This window comes from Alternaria alternata, assembly GCF_001642055.1.
Source record: "Alternaria alternata strain SRC1lrK2f unplaced genomic scaffold CC77scaffold_29, whole genome shotgun sequence".
NCBI lineage: Eukaryota > Fungi > Ascomycota > Dothideomycetes > Pleosporales > Pleosporaceae > Alternaria > Alternaria alternata.
The window spans coordinates 329,455-353,090 of NW_017306218.1; the positions used below are offsets into that span (position 1 = coordinate 329,455).

A 23,636-nucleotide genomic window follows, 5' to 3' on the forward strand; every position below is an offset into this window, starting at 1 on the left:
CACGAAGGACATCAGGAAATGTGACTGGCATATTGCCGGAGACTTGCAATATTCGTGGGTTCATATGATCCATTTGCTTTCTGTCTGGTTCATCTTCTTCTGCCACGATTTCCCTCCTTCAACTTGGACGTACAAGTGCATTAAATGTTTTCTTCCTCACGCCGTCAACTGCTCATATACGTATCAACGCGCGAATTTGCGTTCTGCCTCAACGACGGAAGCGATCCTCATATTGCTCGTGCTTGGCACTGCTGAAACTCCATTTAACGCTAGACAAGAAACAACAGAGACTCAAACTCTAAAAGATGGGAATATATTCTTGAAACATAAAACGATGAAGACCAATCGCAAGACTAACCTTGAACGCATTCGAAATACCCTGTGGTGGAGGGCCATTGCACATATCTGGATAATCCATCGAGTTGCCGTGTTAATGTCGTCACTAACCACACTAGGTTTCAACCCAACACCCTTGGACCGTTCGACTTGCCCTTCTTCTGGACGCCACGGGGAATGAACATGGCAGGAGATGCTACTACCGCGGGAGTACTGTTATTGCCGTTGCCAGACTTGTTCTTGTTATCCTTGTTGTTCTTGTTCTTTCCTTGCTTGTGTCTGTCGTCCTTCTTTGTGACAGCCTTGACCTCCGATGTGGCGCGCTTGATGAGGACTGGGTGGCTGCCAATGTACTTGCCGTTCATCTCTTTGGCAGCGCGGAAGTAATCGTCGGTGTCTGAAAAGCTGACGAAGCCGTAACTGCGACTCTTGGTGGACTTCTTGTCTCGCACGACGCGGGCTTTAGATAAGGAGGGGTACTTTGCAAATGCTTTGAGGAGCGAGTCATCGGTGACTTCACCCGCGAGGTTACCGATGAACAGTCGCGGATGCAACGGATTCCACTCAAGTAGAGTCTCATCCTCCCACTGCTTTCCACCTCCCTCGCGGACGACAGTCTTGCGCTTGCCATCAGCTGTCGGTCCCGCTGCTTCGGCATCCTGAGGGGCTGATGCTTCCGGTCGAGCGCCTACGCTTGCGCCGCCGCTCTTCTTCGCGTTCGCATCGCCGGCATTGTATGCGCTGTTCCACTCGGCGATCCGAGCCTCTTCTTCGGGATCATAGGTACCAGCAAACCCACGGTTCACGGTCGGGGCAGCTGTGTATGAGGTCGTAGTAGGGGCACCCGTTGCATAGGCTGGGTACGAGTAGTTGTTGTAAGCATTGCTGGTCGGGTAAGCGGGTGCTTGGTAGGGGGCGCTCACTGGGGCTTGCGCATAGTTTGCTGGCGCAGCAAACGCCTGTGGAGGAGCATGAGCTGCCACAGAGCGCGGTGTAAAACCAGCAGACATAGGCGAGTTGCCTTGGGCGCGCGCGCCAGCGTTGTTTGATCTTGAAGGCGGTGCCGAATATGTGCTAGTCGGCGGTCGCGCCGGGAGAGAGTGATGAGGCTGCATGGTGAAGTAGGAGCTGCGCGTCAGTCCAGGTTAACCTTAGCGAGGTGATGACTTAACCAGCTACTGGTTGGGATGCGCTCTACTATCGCGAACTGAACTGGGTAGCCTGGTGATAGGACGGTCGGATGACTAAGGTTGCGTCGCAATCTAGGGCTCGCAGATTTTGAAAGGGTGAATATCGGGAGCGCGGGCGCGGAATGTGGCGGTGGTACCGGTGAGTGAGGCGCAGTGTTTACTTTTGGCTGTGTGGAAAATGCCTCTGGGAGGAACGCGTTCGTGTGAGGGAATAATACCGCCCAGGCAGTATTGCGCAGGTGATTCACTGAGACTGATGCTGACTACACGTCAAGGAACACAGGCGAGACTTTCCCGAAGTGTCTAGCAAGCGATGGTGCAGGAGGGCGACGACCGGATCGGCGTTTGAAAGGGGCAGAGTGGGATGGCGGGCCGGTGTGCAAATTGAATTACCGTGGGGATGCGTCAGATGGGGGCGTTGACGTTGGTGTTATTTGTTGAATCATGTCGCAGAAAGTGAGCCGCTTGGCTCCTCCGGCCCCGAATCACGTGTTGCCGGCATATCGGCAGCCGCTGCACAACATGTGTCCACGCAAGGCACGACCTTGTCTACAACCATGAAGCTTCAGCAATATCAGAAAAACTCATCGCCGGACGTGCCTTTGACGTCGCCTCACTAATCACGACTATCAGGTAAGCATCGCCAGACTTCTCCGGCCACCACATCCCGGCCCTAGTCCGATGATCCCTGCACGCTGCCCCTCCATCCGTAATGCTGTGTTAAGGCTGAGAATGGAGGGGCTGGTGCACTTGAGAATTCGGGAGCTTCACAAGCAGCCGCATTTGACCGCGACACCGTTGGATGTTTTGCGTGCATCCCTAGTCCGCAAGCCGTGAGCCACGTTTCTCGGGTTGTGGTAACTGCAGTCGTGTTTGCAGCCATTGGCATTCCCTACCACATGCGCAAACCCACCCGTGTCCAGGCCGCGCCTAACCAGGCGGCTTTCTAATCATGCAATGTTCAGCAATCATGTCCGGAGCACAGCAAACGTTTTACAAGACGGAATTGGCAACAGTGGCTTGTGTCACAATAGCCTTACCGCCGCGGCCGAAGCTATTCTCCGTCAACTGAGTGATGCTGGGATGTGTGGGACGTGCAGCCAACTGATGCAATAGTAGTGTGCCCCGCTTGTTTCCAAAGTCTGCCGGCGACTACATTATCTCGACAAGACCCCCACCAGTCTTCTTCTCTCTTCTCTTGACCATCACCAGCTTTATAAGCCTCAATTGCCCTCTCGTGTTGCACGCCCGGTCGCTGCAACTCTACCCCGCCACAACTTTCTCATCCAAACACCTATACCCACACGAGAACAGCAATCATGTCTTCTGAGCCTGTCGGAGATTTCGGCCTCATCGGCTTGGCCGTAAGTAATCCCTAATCCGGTCGCGTTCCCAGAGGATGCGGTATCAAGTGCATGTCTTCACGTGTTCTTGTCGGCCATTGAGGGAATGGCCCAAATTATCCGGAGACATTCACCTCCAACTCATCGAGAAAGAAGCCATGCTGACCATGCACGTAGGTCATGGGCCAGAACTTGATCCTCAACGCGTAAGTCACGACCCACATCAAAATCACATCAGACTAGTACTAACAAAAGGCAGTGCTGATCACGGCTTCACCGTTGTCGCCTTCAACCGAACGTAAGCGCTTCGATACACCGCGCCAGGAACATACACTGACAGGCAGATAGCGTTGCCAAGGTCGACCGATTCTTGAACGATGGTAAGGCTCATCCATGGATCGCTACGGACATCTCTAACAAACAACAGAGGCCAAGGGCAAGTCCATTGTTGGCGCCCACTCCATCAAGGAGTTCGTCTCCAAGCTCAAGAAGCCCCGCCGCATGATGATGCTCGTCATGGCCGGTAAGCCCGTCGACGACTTCATCGAGCTCCTCCTCGAGGGAGGCGCCGAGGAGGGCGACATCATCATCGACGGTGGTAACTCCCACTACCCCGACACCAACCGCCGCACAAACTACCTCAAGTCCAAGGGTATCCGGTTCGTCGGAACTGGTGTCTCTGGAGGAGAGGAGGGTGCCCGTTACGGTCCCTCCATCATGCCCGGTGGTAACGAGGAGGCCTGGCCATACATCAAGGTACGGATCTACGAAACGCGTATAGAGCACATCTGACAATTCTCCAGGACGTCCTCCAGTCCATCTCCGCAAAGTCCGACGGCGAGGCCTGCTGCCAATGGGTCGGTGACGAGGGTGCCGGTCACTACGTCAAGATGGTTCACAACGGTATTGAGTACGGTGACATGCAGTTGATCTGCGAGGTGAGACGAGCTGGTTGTACCGAGGAAAAGAACACGACTGACAAAACCAGGCCTACGACATCATGAAGCGCGGTCTTGGTATGAGCAACAAGGAGATCGGCGACGTTTTCACAGAGTGGAACAAGGGCGTTCTCGACTCATTCCTGATCGAGATTACCCGCGACATCATGTACAAGAACGACGACGATGGTGTTGCCATTGTTGAGAAGATCATGGACTCTGCCGGTCAGAAGGGTACCGGAAAGTGGACCGCCATCAACGCGCTCGACCTCGGTATGCCCGTTACCCTGATCGGAGAGGCCGTCTTCGCCCGTTGCCTGAGTTCGCTCAAGCAGGAGCGTGGCCGTGCTTCCGGTCTTTTGGACGGCCCTACCCCCAGCTTCTCTGGTGACCGCAAGGCCTTCATCGACAACCTCGAGCAGGCTCTTTACGCATCCAAGATCATCTCCTACGCTCAGGGTTTCATGCTGATCCAGAACGCCGCCAAGGAGTACAAGTGGAAGCTGAACAAGCCAGAGATCGCCCTCATGTGGCGCGGTGGATGCATTATCCGCTCCGTTTTCTTGAAGGAGATCACCAAGGCTTACCGCCAGAACCCCGAGCTCGAGAACTTGCTGTTCGACGACTTCTTCAGCAAGGCCATCCACAAGGCTCAGGCCGGATGGAGAGACACCGTCTCCAAGGGTGCCCTCTGGGGTATCCCCACCCCTGCTTTCAGCACCGCTCTGAGCTTCTACGACGGATACCGCGCCAAGGACCTCCCCGCCAACCTGTTGCAGGCGCAGCGTGACTACTTCGGTGCCCACACCTTCAGGATCAAGCCCGAGTTCGCCAACGAGACCTACAAGGAGGGTCAGGACATCCACGTCAACTGGACCGGAAGGGGTGGAAACATCTCTGCTTCTACCTACAACGCTTAAAAAGGGATATCCATTGCTTGTTGGAGGGGAACAGAAGGTCGCCTCGTGTTCATGTTTGATATTGAGCATGAGGAGTGTGATACCTCAAATTTAGAATGAATATAATGATTCGCATGTCCAATGTTTGCAGACATCTGGTGAATGTTTGAAGCTTGGTTTGACCGCTGTGTTGTTACTCGAGCCGGCTAGCCTGTTCCGGTATTGATCATCGGGTAACTCTGGGTAGACCCTTGAGTATCCACCCCACTATGAAGTGACATTGTTACGAGGTCGCACGCGTATCGGCTTCCCAGCGATTAGAAAACAGTCGGGACGGAAAGCGTGTCCAGAGGCATACAGTATAATTAGTCCAAGAGCAAGCGCCCTGCGTCAAGGCTTGGCATCGCGACCACGGAAAGTTGCAGCGCATCACGACAACATCAACCCATCCGCCCCGAGCTACGATAGCTCCGCCACACTCGCGCTGCCCTCCCACCCGGTTGCGCGTGTGTTGTCGCGTTTTCATTTCTTTCATTCCTTTGGATTGTATATTCACTGCTTGTATGAGTCTCTGGCGTTAGGTCCTTGAGAGTACATCTGGGCAATATTTGGGTGCTGACGAAACATCTGTAGCGGAGCAACGAGCCAGCCTCCGCTGCCCGTAATATACAATCGCCTAGACGAGAGACGGGAGATACAAGAGCAGGACTACCATGGCGGACAACAAGCGCAACAGCGTTGCGGGTAAGGTCGCGACGCCGAACCTCAAAGCCGGCACGAGCTCGGGCAAAGATGTTATTGGCGCAGACTCCGACCTATACAAGGCTGTTGGATCACGGTACGTTTTTCTCACTCTGAGATATCTTGGAATTGGGACATCAGCTGACGCACCCCAGCATCAAGGTAACATGTGCCCCTGGCAAGAACGTCCTCGAGGGCACCCTCTTCACGGCTTGCAACCTCACCCACGCCATAGCCATCAACACCGCCCCTGCCCCGCCGAACCCCTCCGCCTCCATCTTCAGCCAGCCCGGCGACTATCACATCATCCCATTCGCACACATTGAATCTTTCGAGATCATTGGCACAGGAGAGCGGGCATCTGAGTCCGCACCGGGTTTTGATGGAGCGCTCCCCAGCATCTCCAAGGTAGATCTAGCCGCGCTACAAGCCCGCGAAGACCAGACTATCCGCGAGATGAAGAAGAAGGATATGCAGAAGGGCAAGGGAGTTAGTCCCGAGGCACAGGAGCTGTTCGATGCTATATCGAGAACGTGAGTCACAGCAGAACAAACAGATACAGGCCGTTTGAACTGACACACGTAACACAGTCTACCGACCCGATGGGCAGACACACAGATCGTCGTTAGCGACTCCGTTCTTATTCAAGCCCCATACACGCTCGACAATATCAAGGCGCCCAGCGACAAGCAGCAGGCAGAAAACCACGTCCGTAAAGTTGTCGAGCGCTTCTATCAGCGTAAGAAGGGTGCGGCTTCGGGAGGAGCTGCTCGCGCGCCAGTTGCTGTGCCTAACGCCCCTAGAAAGGGAGGTTAAAGCCCCGTCAACTCAGGTCTTGCGTGAGGGGCGGATTAGTGTAGACCTTACATGCAGAGACCATGTCACTGGTTGGAATGTTGGTCTTGTTGGGCATAGACATGTCGCTCATGAGAGACGTATGTAATGATGATAGCAGTCATGCACTCTGCGGGACGCGCCTGACAATGGGCATACTATACAGCATTGCATTTATGCAGGAAGCTCAGCAGCGTAGCCATGTAGTAGGCATATCACAATTTCACGAAACGTCCAAAAGCCATGGCTGATGTCGTGCCGTGTGACGTAATCTGGGACGAGTTACAGAAGGGGCACCCCATGCTCGTTAGCGGCCCGACTCTTCGAGTGCCCGTTCACCTCTTAGTTCCATCGATATGTTTGTTAGGTCTCACCATTTGTAGCGCGGGTTGCGCTGGGAGGCCTCAAGATGAGGCTGTGTACGCGATGAGGCTTACCCCGCGCGTCACGTTCTAAATTGGGGCGGTGCACGAATAGGAGGCTGTATCTAAACGCCTCTTTATCAGCCTGGAGGACCGCATCCTCATGGCGCTTGGGATCGTTTTCCTTACACCTCACGAACGGGAACTTGTCTTGTTGCGTACCTGCCCTATGAATCACAGAAGATAGCTGATCAATCACCCCACCGCATACAAGGCAGAGATTGAAGAGGTGAGCCAGAGCTTTCTACTGATTTACAGCCTACAACAGCACTAATGTAATTACTATTTATGTAGATATTAAGGCCTGATGTCTACATTAACTTAGAATATCTAGTATTATTCTAGTATGTACTGTTGTACACTGCAGTAGGGAAGACTAGTTACTCTCGCTCCTCGGAATCTCCCTTGCATATGGTAACCCGGTCGTTGACGGGCTACGAAGGCAAGCTTGCCTATGCATACCAGACCGGTCTTTGTGCTTTATCGGCTTTCAGATGGATCCTTTGAGCATCACGACAGCTGTGGTAAGTGTTGCGAAGTGGAAGGTCTCCATCAAAGCAGCAGTGCCTAGCTGACGAGACCCCTAGCTTCGGATCACAACGACCTGCATTGTAGCTGCCAAAGAGCTCAACGAAATTCGTAACGCGTGGAAACGCGCGCCTGTTACTGTATCCTCGCTCTGTTCGCAGCTTAAACTCACGGGTGCCTCGCTCTCGCAGATCCAGTCGCTACTCCTGAGTGACACAGATGTCCTCCAGGAGAAGCCGGCACTGATCGAGACGTTGGACACGACTCTGACAAGCTGTCTGGTGCTTTCAACATGGCTTGAGAAGTACATGCTGAAGATCACAAAAGGTGTCCTTGATACCTCCAGACTAGATTGGAAAGCAAAGTTTAAGACGCTTTGGAATGATGATGAAGTCAAAGAGCTTCAGGAGCAGCTGCATCAACAGCATGCTGCCATTAGCACACTGGTTGGGCTACTACAAATGTAAGTGAAGAACATTTGCAATATAGGGTAAGATGATGAGCGGGTGGCTAAGTGTCATAGGGATTCATTGACCGAGATGAAGAAACTTATCCAAAAGCATGGCAAAATGCTTCAAAGAATCGCGAATGACACTCAACGTATGCGAGAAGCTCATTCGATAGAAGCGGCGGAATCCATACTGGGTACCGATGACTCGAGCAGTATCTTCAGCAAGCTGCCGATTCGTGATGACATCAGTGACCATCATTCCGGAAGTCTTTTCGAATCCGAGGTTCTGAAATCGAATGTGTATTCGAAGGCACTGAACAACACTATGAAACAGACAGCAGATATCGAACCTGACGACGCGAACACTGTCGCTGACGATGGCATGACTATGTACAACGATGATTCAGATTGTACTATAGACTCGCCAATTACTGAGGAAGATTCGGCTTCTGCTCTAATGGCTGGAACTCCTACATTTGCTCCTTTCAGTGCTTCGTTCACAAGCGCGATCAACTATCTCCGTGTTGGAACAATCGGAGCTTTGAGCTTGGAAAACTACACTGCTCAAAGCCCTAAGGAGCTGAGTCTCAAATGCTATAACGATATCGTCGCATTACGAAAGTTGGATGAGTGGCGGTACTTGGGTAAGATCTATGAAAATGACATCCAGAGAACTGGCATAGTTGATCGTAGAAGACTCTGCGTGGAGTACCGCTTAAACGTCCCCTTACAGATAAAAGCCAGCAGGAATTCCGGAAGCGATACTTATCGGGAACGCGGCCTTCATTATCTCAAAGGGGATGCACTTGAGATCAAGGCAAGCGCCAGAAACCTCCATGATTGCAACAATTCTGACAATGACAGTCCATTGATCATAGTGTAGATTGGTTGGCGTCACCAAGCTCGTTACGATTACAGAACTTTGGGCCGGCCAAGGGTGGAATGATCATGGTCGATGCCGTCGAACTAGATGATGTTGCAGGCAAGCATGTGGATGCTATTTTAAACTTCTCGGCTTGTTCTGATATCCGTGTTGTTGGGTTGTCATCGATACAACGGGAAAAACGCATAAAGGAGATCATGCGGGAAGAATATCCTGAAACTCCCTGGAGCGTTCTAGCAGATTGTAGGACGTTTAGGGAACTGCAACTATGCGCACGGGTATGGAAAAAAGTTCGACACGAACTTTTGGGGACAAAACGTGATGTAGAACTGAGAGAGGGACTCACGCATTGTTAAAGATGTGGAAAAGAAGAGTGAAGATGTCTACGTGGTTGGAATCAATTCACATCTGGCGGACGATAATTGCTAGACGTACACCAGGCTACCTCAAAGACCTCATCACAGACCATTACTATCACCAGGTATCAGCCCTCACTCGCACCCCAAAGCAGTGCCGACAGCCTCATTCGTCCCAGGTCGACTCTACTCTGGATCGTAAGGCACCCACTCTTCTCAAACCTGGAATTGTAGTAGATCTTGTGACTGTCCAGCATATCAACAAAAGCGCCTGGTGCAGGTTCATAGCCTGTCCCCACAACCACCAAGTTCTGACATCTAGGGCTCATCGCCCAGCCGAAAGGTGGATCGTCAAATCCCTTGAAGTTGGGTCCAGTGACGTAGCAGCTTCGCTGGCGTACGGAGGCGCTCTTCGTCTTGAGACCCTGGCCTCCGGCAGTTGAGATGACGACCCCGAGCATGCAGTCATCCAGCTTCTTGACGATGATAAACGGATAGACCTTGATGCTCACCTTGCCATACTCGGATGGTATGGTCTTGTTGGTCGAACTGCTTAGGGCCATGCGTGGTAGCGGCGCCCAGCCGATATCGCCGACACTGATGGTCTTGGGGTCGACGTTGCGAACAGACTTATACCGGTTCTGTACGATAGGACGTGGAATGGCGGAAGACGATTCTTCGAATCGAGGCGGATCAGACATGGTATTCATCTCGGAGGTCTTCGCCTTGGTGGCGCGCGGCGGGGATCTCTCATCACTCCCTCCCTCCTCGGCAGCCCTCTTCCTTTTTTCTCCCTTCTGTTCCACGCTCCCGACCGTGTTATTCCATCCTGCCACATAAGCTTCATAATTTTGAACGCGGCTTCTGAGATTCGTTGAAGCTCCCTTTAGTTCTGTTTCTTTGTGTGATAGCTCACCAAGACACGCTCCATCCCACATCATCTTGCTGTACTGAGGGATAAGTAACCTCATCCGTGCTTGCTCGAGCTCGATGGCGAGAGCTTCATTGGCGATCATGCTCTGAACGTGTTTCATATCTTCAGGAACTACAGTGGGCCATACTGGCGATATAGGCTTGTAATCAAGATGTGAGGTGTTGCCAAGGAAGTCCATGTTGACTATATTGGTTGGTGTAGTAAAGGAGGTGTACTAAAGAACGTGATTTATAAGTGAGAGACACTTATCAGCGACAAGAAAGAGAAAGAGATTTCTATCGTAGCTATCGTCGGTGAGTCTGAAAGAGAGTATATACGAAATTTCCAATTGTGTAGGGTGCAAACGCAGCATTGCCTTGGCGATGAGTGGTGAGCGATGTGACCCGCACCTTAACCGCCTCACGAACATAAAACGCGCTTTATGCGCAGAAATGAGATAACAAACGCTTATGACTGATAATGTGTTACGTAGTCAGGTCGGCTGTATTGACTATCTCTTGCGTGCTCGCTCCGACGGTCTCACGTGTGATTGGACTGAGCGTGGCGGCTATCGAATGACTGACTGACATCTGAACACGAGGGCCACCAGTGGGAACATTATCAGACTTAATCACACTAGGTAGATAGTACCGAGAACTTCGATGCACAGGTACAGCATATACTAACGTTCGCGAATCGCATACTGAGAGGCAGCTCATTGTTCTCGACGCAAAGTGTGAAGTTCGTACGTATTCACTCAGGTTGAGTCAGGTGTTTCATTGAGTGATGTCTTCATCCACATTTGCTCTGAACATCATGTTTTTTTCTCATTCCCGTGCTGCCATCCACCATTTTCCATACCATTCTCCAAACCACGTCCAAAACCTTGGCGCGAATCCTCTTTTTCCAGCTCCGGATGTTGAGAGCACTGCTGAAAGCCTCATCTGCTGTAGAACAAGGAAGTCCTCGCTCATCAGACTCCCTTTTTTCTGAAATCTTGTGTCATAGGGTATCATGATCACGTTCAGCATGTCAACGTAAGCGCCTGCGGGAGGGCTATATTCGCTGGAGCCTTTGACCCGAAGCCAAGTTCTAGGATGTAGTTCCTCGCCCCAGCCGGAAAAGCTGGGTTTCTGTGATGACTCGGTAAGGAGGAGAGCACTTCGGCTTTTGACAGAAGCACATTTTAGACGCAAGCCATTTCCATTTGATGTAGAAATGATGAGACCTAGCATACAATCCTCCAGCATTTCCTCAACGATGAGCGGATATGATTTAGCGCAGATGTAGCCGAACTCGGTGTGAATGTCGGATGAAGACTCAGATAGTGAGGGGCGCAGAATGGGAAACCAGCCGATGTCACCGATAGCAAATTCTGTTTGCTCCACGCTCTCAACATTGGCGTATTGCTTTTTTGGCGCACACAGTGTGATACTCGAGAGTGTTTTGTCCACTTTGATGGTAGCAGTCGTGCTTCTGGGGACAGTGGCTACGACATCCGAAGTCGTACTGGCTTGGAGATCCTTCGCGGCGGTTGTAACTTCGGAAGGTATATCTGCGACCTCAACCTGAGCAGTGGTGACCGTGATGGACGTGGTATCAGCTGCAGTAGGTGCAGTAGTGGCTATAGTGGGTGCAGACAAAGGGGTGGTAGTCATAGTTCCGGGTGCAGGTATAGGAGACCATCTTCCGATCCCAGGCATCTCGATGTCACTCTTAGCGGCACGGTTCGCCGCTTTTATCGCTGCCAACGCCTTCGAACGAAGGGAGATGATCCAGGACTCATGCTCTTGGATTTTGTTTCCATACTCTTCGATGATGTTGTTGAGGTCCTGTATCTCATTGTCGTCTTCCACGGCATCTATCGACTTGATAGGCTCGGTTTGCATTCGTTCCTTCGCTTGTCTGATGTTTTGAAGCTCTTGCTCTAAGGCAGCGCGATTGGTGGTGAGCTGGACGAGTGAGAGACCAATAGTGGTAACATCCCCCAACGCTTCTGCTTCAGTGGACATGACTTGTGATAGTTCTGGGATCGAGACTACTGGTACGTGAGAGTCTTCAGGCACACGTTCTATGTGAGGCCTTCCCGCCGTAGTCATGTATCGTTTTTCATCGGCCCTGAGCTTTGTCTGGTAGTACTGACATCTGGCCTTGATGTATGACATACACTCATCTTCGATCGTGTCGCCCAGTCGTGCGATCGCCTGTTCATATTCCGCAACTAGGATCATCAGTCTCTTGATTCTTGACCCTAGCTCCGAGAGCTTCAGCTTCGAGGGCACTGCGACCTTCAGAGGCTCTGCCATACTGCTATGAATGCCAAGAACTCTTTGCACGGAGATGTTATTGAGTGAGTTCTTGCTTCCAGGTAGTCACGGCGATCTATTGCAGTGCGTGGAAAGGATGTGATGCGATGGTGACTCTGGGAGTGCGTTGGCGTACAAAGCTCAAGTGAGAAATTTGGAGATGACGACTCAGTGTTCAAGAAAATATTTGCACACGCTCTTTTCGCTCCTCTAAGCCGCCTTCACCTCCGCGAGAGATGGCCGCATCTCCACCGCTTTGTGACGCGGACATACCAACAATGGGGTTGTAAGCTACCAGCGGACTAAATATCTTGGAGCCTCGATGGCTGCTGCCGTAATCTTCACGACAGTATGACTACGTATGTTAGCTCCTCTCGAATTATTGCTGTTCTCACTCTCACCCAGCCTCCCTCTTCTCCAAGTCAATCTCCGCACCTACAAACACCCCTCAATCGCCTTCCTAATCTCCTTCGGCTTCGCCCCCGTAACCCCCTCCATAATATCCCCATCCTTGAACACACTAAACGTCGGCATAGACCTCACCCCCAATTCCTGCGCAATATCCTCACACTCTTCAACATCATACGTGTAGAACTTGACATTTGGGTACTCAGTCACCATCTTAGCGACTTCGGGCGCGATGATGTGGCAGTTTTTGCACCAAGTCGCTGTGCCTTCGAGGATCGTGACGCCTTCGTACATGACGGCGCGGAGATACTCGGCTTTGGAGTGGAGGGTGGGTATTTCTGGGTGGTCTGAGGACATGGTGATGATGATGTGTGGCTTTGCAGGATATCGATGGGCGACAAGATCGTGGTTGCTTTTCTTTGTAAGGGTACTTTGGAGTCGGGGGAGATTGGATGGCTGGGGTGGAGGTGTGGGGAAGGAGACAACAGGGTTGGTGACGTCATCACCTAGTGCCACGAGAACACCATGCCGGATGCATCGTCAACGCGATCATTGCTTGAGGCCTTCTTGAATCTCTACGAAATTCCAGTCGTCTCCGCTGGAAATCACATACCAACAGAACGATGAAGCTATACCGGTTCCACTAGCACGGCACTTGTAGAGCATTTGCTCCAAGGCAGTAAATAAGTGTTGAAAGACATTATATTCATCTCATATGGTATCATAAATGCATTCTTCCTCTCTTGAGCATCTTCATCCCTTACTCGCCCTTACCCTGCTTTCCGTAGAAGGCATCCTCACCACCGAGCGCCTTGAGCGCCTCAGCAGACTTCTTCTTGGACTCCTCGCTAGTGTCTAGCCAGACGTTAGTTTTCTTTTTCTGTAGTGATGCCATCATATATAACGAAGAAGAAACATACTGGGGTTGCTCAAGTTGGCCTTGTGTCCAGAAGCCTTGTTGCTAATGTCCTCTGTAGTGTTGTTGATGTTCTGGTCCGCCTCGCTGAGACCGGGGGCGGTGATGCCCTGGTGAGAGATTCCTTGTCCAGACATGTTGATGCGGAAGTTCTGTGTAGTTTGATTTGTTCGGGGTGGTGAAACAGTCGAGAAGAATGGTGTAGATTCGTTTGATGAGTATATGATGAGGTTGTACAATACAAGTCAATGCCACCTTTATATACCTACGTCCTACACATCCAGCCCAGCGCCTCATGGCACCTCCACATTACGTCTTTTGCGACTATGACGCTTGAGCACCGATGTCATACTTGTCTTGGCATGAACCTACCTGCTCCACCGAGTCCCAGGTACAGTCGGCACCGGCACGGGGACCAGTACGCGCTAAAGGAGCCGAGACCCGAACATGTGTGGTTTAATGTCTCATCGCATCAGGGCTCGCGTGGATTCGGGAATTTGCAGAAACCGGTTGTGGATTGTTCGCTCCGCGTGCAAGCCTCCTGGACGTTATGACCGCATGTGGTGTGGTCGATCATCGTAGTGGTGGTCGGGAAAGACGGCTCGATCGGCCCTTTTGATATCGAGGGTCTGGCGAATGACAATTAGACTGGCCAGCGGAACACCGATGTCGAAATGATCTGAAAGACGAGTTTTGTGCTGTTGTCAAAACAAAGCAAGAGGGACATAGGCGTTCCTCTGCGGATTTGCGACGCTTTCAATATTGTGACCACCCTTCACTCTACTGATATCAAGCTGCGCTTCCCTGCACTACGTGTATCATCTATGTTACAACTCACTGTGCTCAATCTCAGCATCCTTCTCCTTCTTCTCCCTCCTCTGCTCTTCCTCTTGTACATCCACCACCTCTTTCCTCTTCTCCCCCTTAACCCTCCTTGCCAACGCTGCAATCTCCTCATCATACACGTTCCACTCTGGAACCTGCCGCCTTGCCCGATCCAACTTGGGCTCCTTGGTCTGTGGGTTGTTGCACAGATCAATAGTCTTTGCTTTGGCAAGATCTTCGTCGCTGCACCATGTCTCGCACCACAGCCACTCTTGAGGCAAACTGTGAATGGGCAGATTGAACTGCATGTTATTTGGCAAATCCTGGTCTAAGTTGGAAAGCGAGTTGGGATCGGCGGAGAGGGAATGGTATTGCTGACGCAGTCTGTCACCGGCGGCCAGCTGGCGGAAGCGGTTGAGATCTACAACGTAAAGTGCGGAGATGTGATATGGCCTACCACGCAAGAAGTTCGCCCAGTAACCTGTCTTCCAGAAGCGGAAGCCTTCCATCTCGGTACGTGAGTCGCCCATGGGTGTGAAGCCGTAAGGTGCGCCTTCGAGGTCGTGCTGCACTAACTCGAACATGTCGGTCCTTACGATCTGGTCGGCATCGACGAAAATGACCTTTTCAAGATCTAGGGGGAACAAGACATCCAGGAAGAGGATCTTGTAACCCCAAATTTCGCGTTGCTTCTCGGTTTGTCCACGGAGCCAGTGAGGCCACTTGTATGTGACCATCTCGTATTCGAATCCGTACTCAGCAGCGATGTGCGGGAGGAAGGACTTGAAGCTGGGAGACAGGAACTGCTCAATGAACCAGAATTTGACAGTGTGTTTTGTATGCTTCATAACAGATACCATCATAATGTTGAGCATGCGCTCGTACAAGTGGCCTGACGCGACGGAGAAGATGTTAATGTCTGCTTGAGTGCCCTTCTTCGCTGTCTTGCCTCCAGAGAACAAGTCGGCACCCTTTTGCAGGACCTTTTCAGAGTCGAAGTTGAGGCCCATCTTGCCGAGAAACTTGTTGACCTTCTGTGCGCTCTTGCCGACCAGCTCAGAGGCGAGCGATTCCTCGGGAGCAAGTACATCAGTGTCTTCCTGGCCCGGTTTGCGTGAAAGTCGGGGAAAGATTGTTGCGCCCTGGAAGCTCATAAGTGCGATCTCGGTAGTTTCATCACCGGGCTGAGGAGCCCAGCTGATCGGACCTGCACTGTCAAGGTTGAAGACTTCTTGAGAGCGGCCACTCTTGAGCTTGATGTTGTAGAATCCAGGGTTGGCTTTGAACTGGAAGTAGCCTAGGTTGGCCATGATGATGGTATCGGCAAAGTGAGGGTCGCGCTCAGTGGCAAGGACAACCTCAGCACCACGCGGCGGCTGTCCACCATTTGTGGTGTCGCGAGAGTGACCCTCGATCAGAATGCTCTCCAATCCATATATAGCGTCGATGTTGGTGCCAGCAGGGGTCGTGCTAAGCTTGATATTGTCGAGGTCATGTATAGACTCTTCAGGAGCGACGAGCCATGATGGTGGCACATCCATGCCGAGGTTCAGCAGGGCTTCCTTGGGGATGCCGCCGAAGTGAGCTCCCAGACGGCCAACAGATCCATCGTGAGTGAACTGTGGACGGGCTTCGAGAACGTATCTATAGAAACGCTTGACAGGAAGTTCCTGCAGCATCCCTTTGGGGTTCAAGAAAAGTTTAAGGTGTACGCCATCCATGTCACTAAGTACCTTGAGGATAGGTACCCACTTTTGTGCCTGTTCAGTAGCCGGATCGATGGAAGCCACAATCTGGAAAACAGCTTTATCTTCGTCGCCCCTGACAATAGCGGTGTACTTGGACTTCCAGTCGTTGTATGTGCTCATCCTCAAAGTGGATGCAGTCTCGAATATGCCTTCTGGAACATCTGACACAGTGGACAGCGCAACAAGCGATTGTATCTTTGCAACGTCTAGAGGAGACGCGATCTTGTCCATAAGTTGAAGATCGGCAAGCGCCTTGTTCAAAGGCTCAATGCGCTTGGTAATCTCATAGGTGACAAAAGTCTCCATGTCATCCTGTGAGAACGTGTAGTCCTCTGGGATAGGACCAACATAGCGGCCATTGACAAGTAAGCCATTTTGTCCTGGCTTCAGACCGACAGCGTCGTATATCGGCTCAGCAACTTTCCAGAACAAGGTTGAATTGGCGGGAGTGGGTCCATAATTGACCTCTTTGCCCAGGAGTCCAGACAGGGCTTCGCTGGTGAGCTTGCGACCGGATTTGATGTATGTTGCCAATAGATCTTCTGAGGCGTTGGATTGCTCCGCACCTGCTTTATCGTTATGTATGAGGACGGCCTCAACATTCGGGTTGGCCTCATGGAAATCTGCTAGAGCTTTAAGAAGCGCAAACCCAGCCTCAGAGTCGAAGTCCGCTACCAGCGTGATATGAATCCAGTCACTCTTGCTAGCAGACTCTGACGCATCAAGTCGCGGCATCTTACTGTAGGCTTCGCCATGTACCTCTTCAAACTCCGCCATGTTTATGAGCGTGATGTTCTTCTCATTCTCTGGGATGATCAAAGGATTGCGTTTAGCAGCGGCTTGGAACAAGAAGTATTGCGGAACCCAACTATCGTCATTGAAGACGCCGTTGAAGACACCCTTCTGAATCTGACGCAGATCCATGCCGATCCTTTGGCTGAGTGTTTGGAGCCATTCATCGGTCGCTGGAATGGGAACACCGTTGACAAAGATGGGAGCTTTCGGGCCTTCTGCTGCTAGACGCTTCAGGTACTGTTTGGCACCTGAGATACGTTGATCCAGAGCTTCGGACTTGAGTACATCATCGAATGCCAACGCTTCCTTCCCTTCGATAAGTGTAGTTCTTTTGACCGTTGTGTCAAAGACAGCTTTGTCGGGTTTCGCCGCAGACTACTCGTGATGTCAGCGCAAAATACGTGCATACCCAGACAGACCAACACTCACAACTTGTAGGTATTCTATCACAGCAGGTAATCCGTATGCATCCTGCAGATGATAGACTAGCTTAGTCTGGTCTATAGCCTCCGATGTGGCAGTCTGTGGAACGAGACCCCAGCGTAGGGGGATGCCACGCCTGATCAGACTCATTATAGTATCCAGAGCGAGCGAAACATCTTCAGTAGAGGTAAAGTCAACGGAGACGATGGCGTTGTGAATGTCCCTTCGACAAGACGGGAGCTGGCCAGGGTAAGTTCTTTGCAGCAGCTGCAATCACGATTAGTTCGAAATCAATGTAGTTGATAGTTGTACTGACAGCTCTGAGCTCACTTGGCCATCCCTCGTACATGGGGTCGTTTTCGATGTCGTTAAGCCATAAGATGATGTTGCCCCCTTCAGTAGTATCCCTGAAGTCATAACGTTGAGGCTCGTCTTCCGTCTGGCTCTCCGCAATGGAAGCATGTGATAGCAAAGATACAACCTCGGAACCGCTCAAACCCTGACTGCGTATTCCATTGATCAACTTCCGCTCGCGTCGCAAATGCGCCAACAGCGAGTACGGATTCACATCGCGAGCCGGGATCTGTACGCCGTTGATCCATATGACGTTGTAACCAGCAGGAAGAAGTTGGTTGCGATTCGCCAAGTGTTCCTCAACAAACTCATCCGACGCGTTATGAGCTGCAATAACGGATGAGTACTTTGGAAAGTCCTGCACAAGCTTCATGAGGGTGTCCATTGGCTGTTCGCTTTGAGCCACAAAGTCGGCAGCTTTCAATGCTAGTTCGGATACCTCGTCCTTGGACAAGGGCTTAAGGTCCGCGACATCTTCATCGTCGTCCAAGCCAGTGCCTATCGGCTTCTGAGCATCACTCTTCTGTCCCTGCTCAGCCTGCCTGTCATCTATGACGATGTAGTCTGTCCGCTTCAGCTGCAACTCGACACCGTATCCGTTGACTATCAATGGTGTTGTTGGCGCGTTGGATGAAGGCTTATGCCGGACACGGTACGACGTCTTTCCTTCCTTGGCCGTCTTGCTCAATGTCTTGTGCCACTTCTTGAATCGAGGAGCAGTTATATCGGCGTATAGGATGGCAGGCAGAGCCGAGCTGTTGCCAAGTATGCGGTCGAAGGGTAGTTGATATGTCCTGTCCAGTACTTAGCACCTGTCAATCGAGTAAATCCCCAGTACGTACCGTTCGCTCTCAATGCCCCCAAAAGACTCCTCCAGATGTACATCGCAGTATTGCTTCCCGTGGAACGATGTCCAGATGTCGCAAGCCTTGGTCTGTGTGGCTTCCAGCGATGGCTCCACCGAAGTCTTGTAGAATTGGTAATGTGCTTCTATCCGTGGCGCAGCCGACTGGATTGACAGGGCGAATTCGAATGAGGCAAGAGCTGCGGGGTCGGTGATGTGTCCATCGCTCTGGAGGAGGTCTCGAAAGGCCGTGTACAGCTCCTGCTGTGTGTCCTTTTCGTCGAAGTAGCCCTCGGAAATGCGGTCGAGTATGGGGTAGTATGCTGTCGCGTTTTCTTCTGCAGCGGTTTCACTGGTGGTTGTTAGGTGTAACTCTCCATCTTTGTATACTTGAAGCTTACAGTAACTCTACTAGATACGGCGCAGGGTTGAAGGAAGCTCGAAGAGCGACATTGACACTTGGGCCCGCATGTGCGCCACTGTGCCTGAACGCGCTGAGCACTAAGAGAGCTTTCGCACTCAGTATAGAGGCCGAAGCTCGCATCATGTGGTGTAAGCTCCAAGCTCTGGAGACTTGGTGGTTACGCGTAGCTATAACGAAAGATGATGGTGTTTCGAAAGTTCAACTTCCGATCTCAAGAAGTTGCAACGTGTAGCATAACGCCCAGACGGTATTGGTAAGGGAACAAGGCCTGCAGCCAATTGTGTGATATGACCAGCTTAGCACATCAAATGTCCACAGTGAATATACAAGAGAATGTCCCGCACAGGCAGCAGAACGATTGCTCTTCTACCTGGTGCTCTTCGACATCTCCAAGTGTCAGGTACCAGATCCCTGCAGCAATGGATGGCGCTTGCCCGATAAGGTGCGGCTATCTTATCTTTCCGCCTAACCTCTTTGCGACGGAAAGCTTCCGCGTCCAAGCGCGATCCTACGCTGACGGAAGAACAATCATCAGGTTGGTTTACAAGCCAAGGGCCATTCTACAGCATGGATGCCACCGGAAATTTGCCGTTTTCTAGAAACGTAGTAGACTTTGTTGAACTAGTGACTTCTTGGACCAATCAGTCATCTCACTCCCGGCAAAGGGCAATACGTGGGCGTAGGGCGTAGCCCATGTCAACAGCGTCATGCTCTATGTTAACTAGTATCTCCGACTAGTAGGGACTCGCCAGTAAGATAAATAGTACAGATGTTCGCGGTGTTATAAACGTCTTTGTCCGAGTATTCGCATCTACCCTTTTCAACATGTCGCGAACAGCAACGTCAATTGAACTTGTGGACTACCATGAGACAACAATCCCAGCCCTCGCAGCCAAACCACTTGGTGCTGCAAAGATCAAAGAAACGCCGTCTATCGCTGATGATCTACGACCTATCCGTGAATCCCCTGAAACCTTCGCTGCCGAACAGCGGGATGGCCCAGGCAAAGGAACAACAGCCATCGTGTTGGTAACGGTCGTCTGTGTTACACTGGTCAGCTCCATGCTTTCTGGTGTTATGACTGTTACTCTACCCACAGTTGCACGTGAACTGGAGCTGGCACCCAGTGTGCTCTTATGGTACCTACGATTACGTGCTGTCCCGTACGCACATGCTGACGCACAACAGGCCTATCTCTATCTACGCCTTGACATGTGGCTGTACTCTTCTCCTTCTCGGATCGGTTGCCGATGTCGTTGGCTCACGGCCCATGTACCTGACAGGTTGTCTCTTGCAGTCTGCGTTTACACTAGCATGTGGATTGGCACAGACAGGGACACAGCTCATTGTATTTCGCGCCTTTGCAGGCATCGCGATTTCCTTCTGCCTTCCCTCAGCCGTCAGTATCATCACGAGTACTTTCCCTGAAGGCAAGAGCAGAAACATTGCATTTGCGTCCATGGGCGGTGGTCAGCCCATAGGCTTTTCTTTTGGACTTGTACTTGGAGGTATCTTCGCTGATACCATCGGATGGCGATGGGGTTTCCACATCAGTGCCATCGCCAACACCATTGTCTTCGTCCTTGGCTTGTTTGGTTTGCCAAAAGTCGACAACAAGCTGCCGCATGTCTGGTCCCGCCTGAAGAGCGACATAGACTGGGTAGGCATCCTGTTCGGAAGTGCGTCATTGGCGCTGCTCTCATATTGCTTTGCGTGAGTGGTGTCTTGCCTCTGAAACTGAAACTGAAACTGGAAGCTAACATGACCAGTCTGATCTCCGAAGAGACTGCAAAGATTCAGGAGCCTACCACGCTTGGTCTGCTGATCACTGCAATCGCTCTCATTCCTGCTTTCATTTTCTGGGTCGGCCGCCAGGAGCGACTGGGCCGGCCCGCCATCATCCCCAATTCGCTTTGGCGCAACCGAATCTTCAGCATCATCTGTATCGGTGTTTTCATCACGTGGGGGACTTTCAATGCTGTGGAATCATATCACACTCTCTTCTTTCAGAACGTCCAAAAGCTATCCGCGATCCAGACGTCGATCCGGTTCCTGCCCGGACCTGTAGCTGGAGCTCTCGCCAATGTCGCAATGGGCCTGATCGCGCACCGGGTGCGCGCTGACTGGGCGGTAGCCGTGGGGCTGTTCTGTACCACTCTTGGCGGACTGCTTATGTGCATCATACAGCCGGAGTGGTCTTACTGGAGCTGTGCCTTCCTTTCTGTCTTCTTCAATCCCATTGGCGCGGACGCTCTATTCACGGTTTCTAATCTGGTCATTACATCAGTGTTTCCAGCCCGGACGCAGGGCCTTGCGGGCGGAGTCTTCAACACAGTAGCGCAGATTGGGAAAAGCGTAGGCCTAGCGACCAGTGCTGTCATTGCGTCTAGTGTTACCGAGCACTCGGTCTACGTTGAGAAAGAGAGCCCTGCAGCGCTCATGGAGGGGTTCCGGGCGGCGTTCTGGTATCTGTTCGCGTTGAGCTGTGCCACGGGGCTGTTGTTGGGATGGGGGCTGAGGGGAATTGGGCGGGTGGGGATGAAGAGGGAGTAAACATGATGCAGAGGACAGAGTAGGGAGATGGTAGCTGAGTTGTAGTAATTGAAGTTGAAGTTCCCCTGCCAAGTGTTGCACTGCACCGGACGGTGGTGGTGAAAAGGCTTGGTTCCAGGTTGTGGTCCAGGGCTAGTGAGAGTTTAATGCAAGGATGTGGGTTTCGGGCTCGCCAGTGACGCGCAACTGAGTACGGGATGCTCCACCGTAAGTCGAGGCAGAGCTGACGACGTTGACGACCCCGGCGCCGCTTGCTTCCCGCGCAATGATCCTCACCACGGTCTCGAACACCTCTCCACAACCATCAATGCGGTGAAAGGCTGCCGTGTACCCGTCAAGATGCTCAGCGGACCACCGAGGATCATTCCACTCGTCTCCCTCTTCGTCGCCGTCTGCCTCGTCTGGTGGTATCTCCACACGGTGCCCGGCGCAGGCTCGTCGATTCCAACATGGAAATCTGGCGCCTCCGCAAACCAACACCGGCCCTCATTGCGCGGCGACCCACTCGACTTTGGCCTGCCGCTGCGCTTCAGCGACGGCCAGAAGAAGCCGCCCGGCAGCAACTACACATTCAAGATTGTCGTGCCCAAGACACAGAAGGAGGACATTAGCTGGATGGCCGCTGAGATACCCGATGCACCGCTCGTCGTCTACGAAGTCGACAACCCCAATGCCGAGCACAAGATCCCCAAGAACAAGGGCCGCGAGGCCATGGTACGTTTGCGTCTCTGGCATATAGACGGCCACACTCTAACCCGCCCACCAGGTCTACCTCTCCTACATCATCGACCACTACGACGACCTCCCCGATACCTCCATCTTCATGCACGCCCACCGCCACGCCTGGCACAACAACATGCTCCTGGGCCTCGACGCCGCACAGATGATCAAGCGCCTCAATCACGAGCGCGTCGCACGCATGGGCTACATGAACGTCCGCTGCCACCACGACCCGGGCTGCCCGGACTGGATCCACATGGACCGCCCCGGCGGCGACTTCGACTTCTTCCACAAGCCCGAGGAGATCTACTGGCGGCGCAACATCTGGGAGGAGATCCACCCTGGTGCTCCCATCCCGCCTTCCATTTCCGGCATCTGCTGCGCGCAATTCGCCGTGTCGCGGCAGCGCATACAGGAGGTGCCCATTGAGCGCTTTATCCACTACCGCAAATGGCTCCTTACAACGGGCATGGACGACCAGTTTTCCGGCCGCATCTTCGAGTATATATGGCACTACATTTTCACAGGGCATGAAGTGCATTGTCCGGCCATGAACACGTGTTACTGCGACGGCTACGGCATCTGTTTCGGCGGCCAGGACAAATTCAACGATTACTTCAAGAAACAGGACGCGCGAAATGAAAAGTTTACAGAACTAGACAAGTTCAACAAAAGGGAGGAAGAGGCGAAGAAGAATGGCGAGGATCCCGCGTTTACCCAGGAGGAGATTGCGAAGATTACTGCGCTTAGGACTGAGATCTCGGCGCAGGACCGCGAATTGGATACCCTGAGAGAGGACGCGAAGAAGAGGGGTGAAGATCCCAAGGCGAGGAAAGAGGAGACGGAATCTTGGGATTCGAGTCATATTTGGGATTATGCGCCAAAACATGATTAGCCTGATTATCGCTGGAGGGGATTTTCTGATATCACAGCTCTACAATACATGGCGGTAAAGGCGTTCATGGAGAGGCGTTTCGAGTGGGGCGTACGTATGGACATGGGGAGCTTGCGCCGGGCATGAAATACTTGCATTAGATTATTCATCTTCACAATGTTTAGCATATGTTGTTCTTTCAGATAGATCTAACACGCATGTCATGCGATTGTTGGTCGTATATTGATCTGAAATAGCAGGTAAAAGCTACGGTTGTACAATTACGCGTCAAAAGTTTTGCAACGCTAGCGCCAAATCTCTCCCCCACCATCACCACCACCACAACAACAACCCACTATAACTATGTCAACACCGCGTGTTTTTGGACGTGAGATATCGCAAAATGTACGGCGTAAGCCAAATATGAGTCTTTCCGAGCGCAATATAGCCATCGGGATGTGGAAAGCTGGCTGTACGATGGTAGAGGTGGCGGACGCGTGCGGGCGCTCGAAATCCACCATATCGCGCCTTATCAAGAAGGCCACCACAACGGGCACAACAGAAGACAAACCACGCAGCGGACGTCCCCAAATACTGTCAAGGCACGCGCGT

General features: G+C 52.1%; 11 protein-coding genes across 11 annotated transcripts; 5 read left to right on the top strand and 6 right to left on the bottom strand.

Annotated features, from left to right (window-relative positions):
* Window positions 1–2: 2 nt before the first annotated feature.
* Window positions 3–1,451, bottom strand: CC77DRAFT_1000636 (RNA-binding domain-containing protein; the record flags this gene model as incomplete). Its single annotated transcript, XM_018523128.1, has 1 exon — window positions 3–1,451. One exon carries the CDS (start codon window positions 1,449–1,451, stop codon window positions 459–461), a length of 993 nt encoding a protein of 330 aa, XP_018380328.1. The 3' UTR covers window positions 3–458.
* A 1,198-nt stretch (window positions 1,452–2,649) lies between these two features.
* On the top strand, window positions 2,650–4,858 carry CC77DRAFT_502844 (decarboxylating 6-phosphogluconate dehydrogenase). The gene is made up of 7 exons (XM_018531944.1): window positions 2,650–2,890; window positions 3,047–3,075; window positions 3,129–3,167; window positions 3,218–3,249; window positions 3,297–3,625; window positions 3,673–3,807; window positions 3,858–4,858. Exons 1-7 carry the CDS (start codon window positions 2,846–2,848, stop codon window positions 4,725–4,727), a joined length of 1,479 nt encoding a protein of 492 aa, XP_018380329.1. The 5' UTR covers window positions 2,650–2,845; the 3' UTR covers window positions 4,728–4,858.
* A 215-nt stretch (window positions 4,859–5,073) lies between these two features.
* Window positions 5,074–6,394, top strand: CC77DRAFT_502642 (hypothetical protein). Its single transcript, XM_018531943.1, has 3 exons — window positions 5,074–5,544; window positions 5,603–5,980; window positions 6,038–6,394. The coding sequence occupies exons 1-3, from the start codon at window positions 5,420–5,422 to the stop codon at window positions 6,261–6,263; spliced, it is 729 nt and encodes a 242-aa protein (XP_018380330.1). The 5' UTR covers window positions 5,074–5,419; the 3' UTR covers window positions 6,264–6,394.
* A 606-nt stretch (window positions 6,395–7,000) lies between these two features.
* Window positions 7,001–8,807, top strand: CC77DRAFT_502630 (hypothetical protein). The gene is made up of 3 exons (XM_018531941.1): window positions 7,001–7,227; window positions 7,291–7,694; window positions 7,755–8,807. Exons 1-3 carry the CDS (start codon window positions 7,198–7,200, stop codon window positions 8,563–8,565), a joined length of 1,245 nt encoding a protein of 414 aa, XP_018380331.1. The 5' UTR covers window positions 7,001–7,197; the 3' UTR covers window positions 8,566–8,807.
* Window positions 8,808–10,347, bottom strand: CC77DRAFT_502631 (hypothetical protein). The gene has a single exon (XM_018531942.1). It carries the CDS (start codon window positions 10,031–10,033, stop codon window positions 9,050–9,052), a length of 984 nt encoding a protein of 327 aa, XP_018380332.1. The 5' UTR covers window positions 10,034–10,347; the 3' UTR covers window positions 8,808–9,049.
* On the bottom strand, window positions 10,348–12,385 carry CC77DRAFT_503505 (hypothetical protein). The gene has a single exon (XM_018531947.1). It carries the CDS (start codon window positions 12,138–12,140, stop codon window positions 10,662–10,664), a length of 1,479 nt encoding a protein of 492 aa, XP_018380333.1. The 5' UTR covers window positions 12,141–12,385; the 3' UTR covers window positions 10,348–10,661.
* A 190-nt stretch (window positions 12,386–12,575) lies between these two features.
* On the bottom strand, window positions 12,576–12,905 carry CC77DRAFT_947805 (thioredoxin-like protein; the record flags this gene model as incomplete). Its single annotated transcript, XM_018535166.1, has 1 exon — window positions 12,576–12,905. One exon carries the CDS (start codon window positions 12,903–12,905, stop codon window positions 12,576–12,578), a length of 330 nt encoding a protein of 109 aa, XP_018380334.1.
* Window positions 12,906–13,308: 403 nt separating this feature from the next.
* Window positions 13,309–13,601, bottom strand: CC77DRAFT_948008 (hypothetical protein; the record flags this gene model as incomplete). Its single annotated transcript, XM_018535177.1, has 2 exons — window positions 13,309–13,403; window positions 13,469–13,601. The coding sequence occupies 2 exons, from the start codon at window positions 13,599–13,601 to the stop codon at window positions 13,309–13,311; spliced, it is 228 nt and encodes a 75-aa protein (XP_018380335.1).
* Window positions 13,602–14,104: 503 nt separating this feature from the next.
* On the bottom strand, window positions 14,105–19,086 carry CC77DRAFT_502886 (hypothetical protein). The gene is made up of 5 exons (XM_018531945.1): window positions 18,855–19,086; window positions 18,452–18,805; window positions 17,572–18,403; window positions 17,262–17,522; window positions 14,105–17,207 (listed from the first exon to the last, which is right to left on the bottom strand). The coding sequence occupies exons 1-5, from the start codon at window positions 18,998–19,000 to the stop codon at window positions 14,292–14,294; spliced, it is 4,509 nt and encodes a 1,502-aa protein (XP_018380336.1). The 5' UTR covers window positions 19,001–19,086; the 3' UTR covers window positions 14,105–14,291.
* A 616-nt stretch (window positions 19,087–19,702) lies between these two features.
* Window positions 19,703–21,531, top strand: CC77DRAFT_1044512 (MFS general substrate transporter; the record flags this gene model as incomplete). The annotated part of the gene is made up of 3 exons (XM_018527357.1): window positions 19,703–20,003; window positions 20,161–20,537; window positions 20,672–21,531. The coding sequence occupies 3 exons, from the start codon at window positions 19,703–19,705 to the stop codon at window positions 21,428–21,430; spliced, it is 1,437 nt and encodes a 478-aa protein (XP_018380337.1). The 3' UTR covers window positions 21,431–21,531.
* Window positions 21,532–21,609: 78 nt separating this feature from the next.
* Window positions 21,610–23,337, top strand: CC77DRAFT_1044513 (hypothetical protein). Its single transcript, XM_018527358.1, has 2 exons — window positions 21,610–22,144; window positions 22,197–23,337. The coding sequence occupies exons 1-2, from the start codon at window positions 21,770–21,772 to the stop codon at window positions 23,043–23,045; spliced, it is 1,224 nt and encodes a 407-aa protein (XP_018380338.1). The 5' UTR covers window positions 21,610–21,769; the 3' UTR covers window positions 23,046–23,337.
* The last annotated feature ends 299 nt before the right edge of the window (window positions 23,338–23,636 follow it).